The sequence below is a fragment of the Lactuca saligna genome, chromosome 6, assembly GCF_052625555.1.
Source record: "Lactuca saligna cultivar CGN05327 chromosome 6, ASM5262555v1, whole genome shotgun sequence".
NCBI classification, from domain to species: domain Eukaryota; kingdom Viridiplantae; phylum Streptophyta; class Magnoliopsida; order Asterales; family Asteraceae; genus Lactuca; species Lactuca saligna.
Window position 1 is genome coordinate 23,690,693 of NC_136422.1, and position 13,469 is coordinate 23,704,161.

Genomic DNA, 13,469 nt, shown 5'->3' on the forward strand with positions numbered 1-13,469 from the left:
ACGAGTGTCTTCATGCAGGTGTGATATGAATATGTCGATGTGTATGGTGTGATGAGAAATTAATATGAGTTTCAAAGTTACATATTGCTATTATGAATGAAGAAATGTAGTCCTGTATTATGGCTATGTATTAAATACCTCAGGAAATACATGTTAAGGAGTCTTTAATGTAGAAGGCCAACAGAACCAATCATGGAATCTTTCCTCTTTCTTGTTGTTTTTTAATTTGGTAGTTGACTCCCCTAATTGTTCAGCTTCGTTCATGCTAAAATTTCATATTGTAAAGCATTTACGTTGAGTTTTTAAATAATCATTAAACTAAATAAACTGGTTCTTGCCGACCAAGAACATGGTATAGTAATTAATGAAGGGCTGCGTTAATTTATAATTTAATATGCATTTCTATGTTATATTCCACAGATAGAATGCTTCAAGATAGGAGAAAGAGAAACAACTAGTTGCCCATTTACCTTAATAAACACATCATTAATATAATTAACATGAAATGATTAGTACAATAATTAAATAATTAAAGATTTAAGAATGCAAAAAACCAGAATAAATGGACTAGTGTGCTGTGATGATGATATGATGATGGTGATTTAAGACCAAGTAATTTTAAACTTACCTACTTCAGATAAACCTTTCATACGTATGATATCATTCCTGACATCATCATAACAAATTGCTTTCTTTTGTTAACTAAGTTGCTATATATACGTACATTCTCACATATCAAGTTCTTCAAAATTGCTAACTCCACCAAAAAAAAACTTAAACACATTCTCATTGCCTCATCAAAAGAGCTTCTAGTTTTATTTCCTCTATGTGGTAATAAAGCATGGAAGGTAGCGATGTGTTTAGAGTTAGCAGTGCAAGGATAAGTAGTTCCAACATATGGAGAAATAGTGGAAGAGATATTTTTTCACGATCTTCATTAGATGAAGATGATGAAGAAGCATTGAAATGGGCTGCTATTGAAAAACTTCCAACAAATCTTCGATTAGAAAGAGGGATATTAACCGAAGAAAAAGGGAACCCAAGAGAGATTGATATCAAGAATCTTGGATTAGTTGAAAAAAGGAATCTTTTGGAAAGACTTGTAAAAATTGCAGAAGAAGATAATGAGAAGTTCTTGTTAAAGCTTAAGAATCGCATTGACCGGTAAATATTTGATAACTATTACTTTTAACTTCATGGAATATTTCTTCTTTTTTCTTATGTTCTTTTTTTTTTCTAATATTTGAATGAATGTAGAGTTGGGCTTCAACTTCCAACTATTGAAGTTCGGTTTGAGAATTTGAACATTGATGCAGAAGCCTATATTGGAGGGAGGGCACTGCCAACCATATTTAACTTTGTGGTTAATATTTTAGAGGGATCTTTAAATTATCTTCATCTTTTTCCAAGTAGAAAGATCCCTCTACCAATTCTTCATGATGTTAGTGGTATTATTAAGCCTGGAAGGTGAGAATTTGACATGATTATGTATATATATTTCATATGTAACATATTATTTGCTAACATTTTGTTTTCATAAATTCATAATACCAACTGTTTATGCAGGATGGCGTTACTATTAGGTCCACCAAGCTCAGGAAAAACTACATTGCTTTTGGCTTTGGCTGGAAAACTTGGGTCAGATTTAAAAGTATGAGAGTAATTTTTTTATGACTAAATTACACAAATGGTCCCGATGGTTTAGGGTAATTTGTACGTTTGGTCTCTAACTTATTTTTTTAATTCGGAAGGTCCCTACTATCTGTTTTTGTTACGCGCTCGGTCTTTGTCTTACCTAAAAATAGTACTTTGTCCTTTAATTTTTTTAATTTATTTAAATAAACACACATACAATAATTTATTTAAATAAACACACATCTAACCCACCCTCTCACCTTACCTTATCTATCTCACTATTTTTCTCTATTTAAATAATAGTCTTTTTAGATAAGACAGCGATCAAGGGTGTAACAAAAATAAATAGTATGGACAAGCGCATAACAAAAATAAACAGTAAGGACCTTTCGAGTTAAAAAAATATATTAGGGACCTAACACATAAATTACCCTAAACCATAGGGACCGTTCATGTAATTTACTCTTTTTTAGTCTATGTGTGCTTTTTATAACCCTCCGATGTGATTATCTACGACTTAGACTATGTTTGGCGTACTAGCTGATAGCTGAAAAGCTAGCTGTTAAATAAAAAACTAGCTGATAGCTAAAAAGTTACCAGATCAAAAATAACGTTTGATAAAACTAACTGAAAAACTAGCAAAAATATATAAAAGTACATAAAATAACATGTAAGAGTATGTGTTTCTATAATTAATTAAATGGTGTATTTGGAAAAATTTTAAAAAACTTCTAAAAAGCTAGCTTATAAACTATTTTTTGGCTTACCAAACACGACAAGATAAAAAACTCGAAAAATAAACTAACTTATCAGTTATTTATGACGCGTCAAACACAGCTTTATCTTCCCTTTAGATCGTCTTTAACCAATAACACAATCTTTTGCACCAAAGTTATGTAATATTTTGTGTAATCAATTATTAATTTATCTCTAACCTATTACTTCATTTTTACACCAAAAAAAATTTATTCCAGGAATATTCTTTTTGTCCCCCTAATTTTATACTAGTTTTTTTTTTTTTCAAAAACAACCATTATATTTATTAGTTCATTTTTGACAAATTTGTCTTATACATATTATGCTGCAATACCATTAAATTATTATTATCAACAACTATAACCAAATAAATTATTAGAAACAATTATTGCCCACGTTTAAAATATAACTATAAATTAAATTAACTAGAAGTGTATTATCTCAAACTTGAAGGGCAACAAAAATAGCGTAAAATTGGGATTTGGTGTTTTGGGTTGGAGATTGCAATGGATTAATTAGGAGATTATTGTTGAAAATATAATCGAATTTTAGACATGAAACTTCATAGACTAATATATGAACGTATAAAATTACAGGTATCGGGTAGAGTAACTTATAATGGGCATGGAATGGACGAATTTGTCCCTCAACGTTCATCTGCTTACATAAGTCAACATGATCTTCATATTGGAGAAATGACAGTAAGAGAAACATTAGCTTTCTCCGCTAGATGCCAAGGAGTTGGAGCAAGTTATGGTAAGTATAAAACAATTATAAACGTTTAACAAAACACAAAATTAAAACTCAACTATTTCGTTCATATGATTGTGGAAATTTTTCAGAAATGTTGGCAGAATTATCGAGGAGAGAAAAGGAAGCAAACATTAAGCCAGATCCTGATCTTGACATCTACATGAAGGTGACCAAAAAAAAAAAGACTGATGATAATTAATAGTATATATGTGCTTAAAATATCATCCACTTGCATATATATAATTTTTGGATACCTTTTGGTGAATTTTACAGGCAGCATCACTAGAAGGACAAGAGGCTAGTGTTGTCACCGAGTATGTTATCAAGGTACGATTTTAACTAATTATGAATATAAAATAAGCTTGTGAAAAATATCAAAACTAAATTTACGTTGTGATATTTACATTAATTTGCAGATTTTAGGCCTTGAAGTTTGTGCCGATACTGTAGTAGGGGATGAAATGTTTAGAGGTATTTCTGGAGGCCAGAAAAAGCGAGTCACAACAGGTAAAGAAATTAATTAATTAATTATTATAAACTTAATGAAAAAATTATAATATTAGTGTAAAATAAATTTTGATTTTGTTGAAATGAATTGAAATGTAGGGGAAATGATGGTGGGGCCAGCAAGGGCATTGTTCATGGATGAAATATCAACTGGATTAGATAGTTCAACGACTTTTCAAATTGTAAATTCCATTAGGCAATCAATCCACATTCTTCAGGGCACTTCTGTAATTTCACTCCTCCAACCCGCTCCAGAAACTTACGAACTATTTGATGACATCATCCTTCTCTCAGATGGACAAATTGTTTACCAAGGTCCACGCGAGAATGTTCTTGAGTTCTTTGAGCAAATGGGTTTCAAATGTCCCGAAAGAAAAGGAGTTGCAGACTTCTTGCAAGAAGTAAGTAAATCTTATATATGTTAAGTCAATAACATTACTTTGTTTCATAATATAATAATAATAATTATAACCGAAATCATATTTTTTAGGTGACATCAAGGAAAGATCAAGAGCAATATTGGACACGAAGAGACCATAGATACAGTTTTGTGACATCAAGAGAGTTTGCAGAAGCATTTCAGTTATTTCATGTTGGAAGAAGTTTAGGAGATGAACTTTCTACTCCATTTGATAGAAGTAAAAGTCACCCTGCTGCTTTAACAACAAAAAAGTTTGGTGTTAGCAAAAAGGAATTGTTAAAAGCTTGCACTTCTAGAGAGTATTTGCTCATGAAAAGAAACTCCTTTGTGTATATATTCAAGATGACACAGGTGATGGAGTAATAATCGGTTTTCTTAATATGATACTATTGTTATTGTTGTATAAATCTTGACTGAAATAACTTTTTTTCTTTCAGCTTATTTTCATGGCTACCATTACATTGACACTGTTCTTAAGAACCGAAATGCCAAAAAATACATTGGTCGATGGGACAATTTTCATGGGTGCTTTGTTTTTCATATTAGTCATGATTACATTTAATGGATTCTCAGAGTTAGCATTGAGCATTATGAAGCTTCCTGTGTTTTACAAACAAAGAGACCTTCTCTTCTTTCCCGCTTGGGCATACTCTATACCTACATGGGTTTTGAAGATCCCTGTGACAATTGTTGAAGTTGCCACGTGGGTGATTATGACTTATTATGTCATAGGATTTGATTCAGATCCTGGAAGGTAATACTTTATATGTTATATATATATAACAAAAATAATTAGCACATTATTGTCTGTTTTTTTTTTTTAATTTCAATCTAATGAGCAATTTTCGTTTTCCACTTTTTTGTAGGTTCTTCAAACAAATGTTTTTGCTCATTTGCATTCAACAAATGTCGTCTGCTTTATTTCGATTCATGGGAGCATTGGGAAGAAATATCATTGTTGCAAACACATTTGGATCATTTGGGTTGCTTACTATATTTGTTCTTGGTGGATTCATCTTAGCAAGAGGTAAAGTAAAGAAGAAAATAACTTCAAGATTCTTTAATCGGCATTCAATTTTCAAGATTTGTATATATAAGAACAAAGTTTCGATTTTTTTTTTTTTAACCATTTGACTTCCATTTTTCACTTCAGATGATATTAAGGGTTGGTGGATATGGTGTTATTGGTTTTCGCCTATGATGTATGGACAAAATGGTGTGGCTGTTAATGAATTCCTTGGAAAAAGTTGGTCAAAAGTACGTGTGAAAAATTGGTTGTAATGCAAAATGTGTAAATCAAGACAAGACATATATTATTAAAATTTACAAAATATGTGTTTTATAGGTTTTACCAAACACCACAGAATCAATAGGTGTCACTATCCTCAAGTCACGTGGAATTTTCCCAGAGGCAAGATGGTATTGGATAGCCGTAGGTGTATCAATTGCATACGTTTTCATCTTCAATATCTTCTTCACCTTGGCTCTTGAATACCTTAATCGTAAGGATTTAATTCACTTTTTGTTTTGTACGTATAGATTTCATGACATATAATGTCAACAAACTATCTTAAATTTACTCATTCAATCACCAAATCTTGTTACAATATTGTCAACATGTCATGACTCATGATATGATAAATTGATACAATCACATGTTTTTTATGCAGCCTTTGGGAGCTCTCAAACAGTTCTATCTGAAGAAAGCATGGCTGCAAGAAAAGATATGAAAACAATCCAACCAATTGGATCATCAGCTAGAGCTCCATCATCAATACCAATGTCATCAAGAGTGGGAAGTATCAATGACACAGATCAAAACAAGAAACGTGGAATGGTTCTACCTTTTGTCCCCCTTTCCATATCATTTGATAATATCAAATATGCAGTGGATATGCCTCAGGTAACTTACACAATTCTAACTTTACATATTACAAGTTGTCAACATTTGGAACTAAGTATATATTGTTTTATATCAGGAAATGAAAGCTGAAGGTGTAGCACAAGATAGGCTTGAGTTATTAAAGGGTGTGAGTGGTGCTTTTAGGCCAGGAGTTCTCACAGCTTTAATGGGGATAAGTGGTGCGGGAAAGACCACATTAATGGATGTTTTAGCTGGAAGAAAAACAGGTGGATACATTGAGGGAAGTATTACTATCTCTGGGTATCCAAAAAAGCAAGAAACATTTGCTCGAATAGCAGGATATTGTGAGCAAACTGATATTCACTCCCCTCATGTCACTATCTATGAGTCCTTACAATATTCCGCGTGGCTTCGTTTACCTCCTGAAGTTGATTCGGCAACCAGACAGGTAAAAATAATTCAAGAAATACTATTTTGGAATATTTGATGTTACTGTAGGCTCAATGCCTGTAAAAGAAGTCCAAGACTTTGGTTTCAAAGTGTCGTAATTAAATACACTTGAAGTGTTTGATTCTTTTTTTCTTCTTTTCTATCTGAAGATGTTTGTTGAGGAAGTGATGGAGCTAGTGGAGTTGGTTCCATTAAGGGAAGCCCTTGTGGGATTACCCGGAGTGAATGGGCTTTCAACCGAGCAAAGAAAGCGGTTGACAATTGCAGTAGAGTTAGTGGCCAACCCGTCTATAATTTTCATGGATGAGCCGACGTCAGGACTTGATGCAAGAGCAGCAGCCATCGTTATGAGAACAGTGAGAAACACGGTTGACACGGGTAGAACAGTGGTGTGCACTATTCATCAACCAAGTATTGACATCTTTGATGCTTTTGATGAGGTGAGTTATAATTTACTTAGCTTATGTTTGGTAGACTAGCTGAAAAGCTAACAAAAAATAACGTTTGGTAAAAAATAGTTGATAAACTAGCTGAAAGATATAAAATAACGTAAAAAGGCATTTAGAATAATATATTTTTTATAATTAATTAAGGGTATATTTGGAAAATCATTAAAAAACTCCTGAAAAGCTACTCCAATTAGCTTTTTAAAAAACTAGTTTATCAGCTACTTTTTGGTTTGCTAAACATGATAATTTAAAAAAGCTTAAAAAATAAACCATTTGTGGCACGCCAAACACAACCTTTAGCCCAATGATCTGTTTAAGTTAGTTTTTCATGACTTATAATGGTCATTCTTATTACAATAGTCAGTTTAAATACAAATAATTGATGTTTTTTATAGTTATTTCTTTTGAAAAGAGGAGGTGAAGAAATATACGTTGGTCCATTGGGGCGACATTCTTCTCACTTAATCAAGTACTTTGAGGTCAGTTTAATGAACAAACAAAACTATTTGATTTTTCCATATTTGAAAAAAAAAACATTAACAAATGGTCTTTAATTAACGAAGGAAATTGATGGAGTGCATAAAATCAAAGATGGTTATAATCCGGCAACATGGATGTTAGAGGTGACATCAGCATCACAAGAAGCAATTCTAGGGGTTGACTTTGCAGAAGTGTACAAAAACTCAGAACTATACAAGTAAGGGTTAACTTTGTAATTTTGCATCACTTAACCAAATTTTTATGTTTCTAATTGTGATGTTTGGTGACCCATTTAGGTTAAACAAAGAAATGATAAAGGAAAGTAGCAAACCAATACCCGGTTCTTCTGATATACAATTTCACACTCAATATTCACAATCTTTTTGGACACAATGTTTGGCATGTTTATGGAAACAACATTGGTCTTATTGGAGAAACCCTCCATACACTGCTGTGAGGTTCTTGTTTACAACTTTTATAGCATTAATGTTTGGAACAATCTTTTGGGATATGGGGTCCAAAAGGTAATTAATTAATTAATTAATTAACTAATAGTTGATATAAAAGATAAAAAGATAACAATAGACCTTGTGTTAAACTTTTTCCTATTTCTTATAGGGAAAAGAAACAAGATCTTTTCAATGCTATGGGTTCTATGTATGCTGCTATACTTTTTATTGGTGTACAAAATGCCACGTCAGTGCAACCAGTTGTTTCTATTGAAAGAACAGTTTTTTATAGGGAAAGAGCAGCTGGGATGTATTCAGCTTTACCATATGCTTTTGGACAGGTATAACATATAATGTTCTACTCATTTTCCATTAGTAAAAAAGTGCAAAATTACACAATAACATTTTATGTGTTATACAGGTTGTGATTGAGATCCCATACATTTTTGTTCAAACTATTGTATATGGGATCATTGTATATGCAATGATTGGTTTCGAGTGGACACTAGTCAAGTTCTTTTGGTATCTTTTCTTCATGTACTTCACCTTTCTATACTTCACATTTTATGGAATGATGACGGTTGCAGTAACACCAAATCACAACTTCGCTGCTATCATCTCATCAGCATTTTATGCAATTTGGAATCTTTTTTCAGGGTTCATTGTTCCAAAAACAGTAAGTTTTTCAAACTTCAAACAATAATGTTTATCTTTAATTAGAATTTTATACAAAGTGGCTAACTTTTTTACTTCAAACTTCAAACAGAGGATACCCATATGGTGGAGATGGTATTATTATATATGTCCAATTGCATGGACATTATACGGGTTAGTTGCTTCACAATTTGGGGATATAACTGATAGACTTGATTCAGGTGAAACCGTTGGAGAGTTTATCCATGATTTCTATGGTTTTGAATATGATTTTATAAAATATGTGGCGGTGATTATTGTGGGATTCACTGTTCTTTTTGGGTTCATTTTCGCGTATTCTATCAAGGCGTTTAATTTTCAAAGACGCTAGTGAAAAGAATCAAAAGATCATGAGGTTCATCGAAGATGAACTCATGGGTATCAGCAGTATGTAAATCAACAAACTTGTATCATGTTTTAGCTATGTCCTACTGAATAGAGAGTGTTATGAGTCGTTTGATAAATATATGTGAAAATAGTAGAATGTATGTATGTATTCGAAATGAATGGAAGAAATTTTGAGTTGTGTGATGTGTGTGTTCTTTAATATACTGTATAAAATAAGTATTGATGGTTTGAATCAACAAGCTTTCAGATTTTAGGCAATTGGGTATACCTGGATTATAGGGGTAGAAGCATAATGTCTGTATGAGTTGAGAAAATGGGAATCGTCACTGTAAATAAGAACGATGCATAGCCCTAATAACATTCTTTCCTTTAATTTTGATCGTGTAAACTTTGTAAAAGATCGATGACTTCTTATTCAGAATATCACAATGGTAACGACTTCATTAATTCTCCGCCTTCAATTAACCCGGACGATTAAAACAATTGAAAGTAAGATTAGGGCACGCATGAAGCAAAGAAGAAGGAGATGAAGGGAGAAAACATAGGGAATTGGTTTTGCAAGGTCTCTGATACAGAATGGTATTTAGAAAAAATAAACTAAAATGACTAAATAATCTATTTCATAGTGTCAAGAAAATTCCGTAGTGCAGCATGTGAAATGACTTTTTAGAAGGGAAAAAACCTATATTTTGTAATGCAAAATAATCGTATATTATTTTATGTAGAAGATTATTCAAACAAAAAAAAGAACTAAAATGGACAAAAACATATTTTTTGTGGACAAGAACATTTCTCAAGGTAACATGCAAATCTTCGGGATGTGTACGGGGCGATTTGGTTCAGTTATTAGTCAAAACCGAACCATAATCATTACAATTGGTTAATGTATTTCGATAACCATTGGGTAGCGATTTAAATTGGTTTTGATTAATGGTTTTAGTTGGTTAATGGTTTATATCGATTAACCAAAATGGTCCAAGATGATATAAAAATAAAAATATTTCTATAAAAATTTAAAAACACAATCTATCGTTATAAAAGTGAATGATTGTGTATACATAGTTGTATTAATAGAATATTACTTATTTTATCCAAATCCAAATAATTACCATGGGGTGTATGTACATAATACTACCCTAGCACCCACCTTATTTTCCTACTTATATTATAAATTATAACTAGATAAAAATAAACTACCGTATAAATTTTAAAGGCCCTACCTCCATTCCTCCACCCCACACTTCATAATTTTGTGTCATTTCTATTTCAAGTTTATACAATCATTTGAGATTTAAGAATATTTGATTGATAATAAAACCTACATTATTTATAAAGTTCTAAATTGGTATTCTCATTATTTAGCCTTTAAAACTGATGCCCCTACTCATCAATCACAAGTGAAGGTGATTACAAAACAATATATTACTTAATTACTTACCCTATGATTTTGTTTATGCATTATAAGTACTAAATATAAGCATATTAAATTGCTATATTGCTACCGAAAAATGTTCTGGATATAAATTTAATGTTATGTTTGCTAGTTATGGTTGGAGACTATTTTGAAATCAATGTTGTTCTTAGTTACAATTAACATGGTTAGTTCAATAGTTATTGAAAAAATTATGTTTCGGAAAGTATCGATAATTATACAATGAATATATTTAAAGATATAAGACATAGTAGGATATAATTGTAAGAAATTTAATATAATTATTGAAGTTATGTTTAATTTTTTTTATTTATACGACCCGCCTCGCCATTAGTATTTTTTACTCTTTCATTTTTTCGGTTTTAATTAAATTACGAACCACGTGATTTTCGATTCTAGATTTGTCACTGATAATTACCCTTAAATTTTTCAATTCCCAATATAATTACATACCATATATTTAATATTATATTATTATACATGACACTTTGGTCACATCCCTCTCATGAGTTTTGTACTCAGCAATCTGTTCGGGAGTAGCAGTAGATTTATCAATCTCCTTAAGCTCTTTATCAAGGACATATTTTTTGTCCTCATAACGAATAGTCATTCGGCTGTTTCGAATCCAATCATTGAAATTCGATCCATCGAATATGACCCTCCCACATAAGTTTATGAGGGAGAAAGAGCCAGAAAGGATTGGGTTGGAAGCATTGTTTGAAGTAGACATCTGAAAAGCAAGACAAAGTTTAGATTAGATAATGATCATTAATATAACACCAAAAAATGAATATCAAGGCTAGGACCTAACACAATATTCTACAATTTGGAAGAGGGATGCCATAATCCAATTGTAAAATATTTGAATGTAGGTAAATGACGATTTTCCAATTTCCACCATGAAAAACGAATTGAAGATTAGGTTTTAAATGAATTGAAATTCCTAGATTCTTTTGAGATTCATTGAAAATTTCAATGGCATGTTTAAATCTCGATTATGCCTTTCAAGTTTGTGACTGTGATACCGAGAATCAAAAACAATGTGCGAATAACCATGTCAATTAGCTTAGTACTCTTGATGTTACAAATCACCTAATCAATGTGCTGGTTAACCACACACAATCCATTGATATATGATTAACACTAAGCTACCATTTACTACACATTGTCAGTCCCAAATTAGTGTGTTGGTTAACAACACACGCTCCACTAACGACTTAACAAGGTGCAAAGTGCAATTTCATGGAATAGCACCATTTTCACATTTTTCCTAAAGTAACTAAGATTAGGAATTTATAAAAAGTTTAGTTACTTTAATAATTTTCATTATACTTATTAATGAGATTTAGTATCCTATCCTACCCGTTCAGCTAATGACCATCCACTAGTCAAGGGAGCGGTGGGTGAGAGTGGACACCCATTAAACCACCATTTTATAGGTGGTAACCTTATACCCCCCTTTTAGATTGGCTTCGTGAATGAGGTCTACTAACGGTAAAACTGAATCGTCTTATATATATATATATATATATATATATATATATATATATGTGTGTGTGTGTGTGTGTGTGTGCGCGTGCGTGTTAATCTTTAATCTTATAATAGTATAAGGGTTAAATTTTAAACTTTTAAAACTATAGGGTTTGGAATTAAAGTTTCAATAATGTAACTTTTCAATTTCCAAAACTTGAGAGCAAGTTTTGTAACTTGTCAAGACTTTTGAAATTCATAACTTATGAATTTTTATGTTGCATGAATGAGACCTTTCAAATTCCAATCTTGTGTACAAGTTATGAAACCTTCCAAGACTCTTAGAATTCTATAACTTACATTATTAGTTAATGGATTCATAAATAAGGACATTTCATATTTCATAACTTGAGGACAAGTTATGGAACTTTTAAAGAACACATATGGATCAAATTAAGTAGTCCAATTATGATATGGTGATCATTTACCAATTTGACCTAATTTGATTCATATTCAAGATAGTTTCAAATTTTACGAATAACTAGTATTTCACAAAAATCAAGTAGTTATCTTAGAATTTGACAAACATCATGTTATTGGATGGGGATTAACATTACCATATCATTTACAATCGAATTTTATGAACCAAAATAGTTTGTGGTAATTTTCCTAATCCAAAACAGGCCAAAAACTCGAAGATTCTGCCTACTGACTGTCCAACTCGTCGAGTGCACTTATGAAATCGACGAGTTCATCATCATAAGGCACCTACTCATCGATTTCATATATGGAATCGTCGAGTAGGCCCTAGCAGAATCCAGTTTTGCAGTTTTTTCAACTTTGAAAATTACGCAGTTGCATCAATACAATTGAAAATATCATAGGCTGTAATACCACTGTTGGGTTTCATATACTCTAGCATTCCTATGGTGCACATACAACCCTAATGATTTGAATCTAAGTTTTCTCTAATTATACATGAAATCAACATTTTCCAAAGCATGAAGCCTAAACTAGCATGCAAGGTGATATTTGAATCATAAAAACTAGTCGGAATATTACCTTGTGTAGTAGCTTAAATAACTTGGCCTCAAGAAAGCTTAGCAAAAATAGTGTGATGCCTCAAATGGAATCACAAAACACCAAGAACAATTAGGAGGAATATACAGAGGTTATGGAGACTTTAAAATCGGTTCTTACTCTTCAAACTACAAGTGGTAGCTAGTTTTGGACTTATATATATATATATATATATATATATATATATATATATATATATATATATATATGTGTGTGTGTGTGTGTGTGTGTGTGTAGAATGTCAAGGGTCATGTGTAACCCTAATCCATACACATTGGCCCATGATCCATCCATTTGATTTGGATAAACACTTCATGGATTAACCCATAAGCCCAATCACAAACCAAATCATAGATCATTAGCCCAACTCATATGTATCAATTTAATTAGTCTCGTTTAATCACTAAATTAATTCTTGATCAATACTAATTAAATAATATGATTCCTCAATTAATATATTGTATTTATAATATATTAATAAATCATAATTAACCACTCACTCAAAAATCCTTCCTAACATATTGCTTTGGTGAATGCAACCCAAATCGACCATGCTACTATCGGGTCAAGTACATACCAATTATAGTTATGGGCTTAGACCTAATCCAACAACATCAACAACAATGGAGGTGCTGATTGATTGTCGGAACAGGAAAGGGAAAGGGGGTTGTTGGTTGACAAA

The 13,469-nt window shown here is 31.7% G+C and overlaps 1 protein-coding gene across 1 annotated transcript; it reads left to right on the forward strand.

Moving 5' to 3' along the window:
* Positions 1 to 762: 762 nt before the first annotated feature.
* Positions 763 to 8,983, forward strand: LOC145000222 (pleiotropic drug resistance protein 1-like). The gene is made up of 22 exons (XM_078959417.1): positions 763 to 1,164; positions 1,258 to 1,467; positions 1,567 to 1,651; positions 2,988 to 3,147; positions 3,234 to 3,310; positions 3,418 to 3,471; positions 3,561 to 3,651; positions 3,751 to 4,052; positions 4,142 to 4,423; positions 4,510 to 4,826; positions 4,939 to 5,099; positions 5,226 to 5,329; positions 5,418 to 5,574; positions 5,743 to 5,975; positions 6,052 to 6,384; positions 6,536 to 6,826; positions 7,231 to 7,314; positions 7,399 to 7,532; positions 7,612 to 7,839; positions 7,934 to 8,105; positions 8,186 to 8,440; positions 8,531 to 8,983. Exons 1-22 carry the CDS (start codon positions 842 to 844, stop codon positions 8,786 to 8,788), a joined length of 4,311 nt encoding a protein of 1,436 aa, XP_078815543.1. The 5' UTR covers positions 763 to 841; the 3' UTR covers positions 8,789 to 8,983.
* Positions 8,984 to 13,469: the final 4,486 nt, after the last annotated feature.

Bases quoted from the DNA above. Each gene is read 5' to 3' on its own strand.
- LOC145000222 (XM_078959417.1), top strand. From the start codon at position 842: ATGGAAGGTAGCGATGTGTTTAGAGTTAGCAGTGCAAGGATAAGTAGT. The intron at 3,472-3,560 runs GTACGATTTTAA...ATTAATTTGCAG, and splicing joins TCACCGAGTATGTTATCAAG to ATTTTAGGCCTTGAAGTTTG. The intron at 5,976-6,051 runs GTAACTTACACA...GTTTTATATCAG, and splicing joins ATGCAGTGGATATGCCTCAG to GAAATGAAAGCTGAAGGTGT.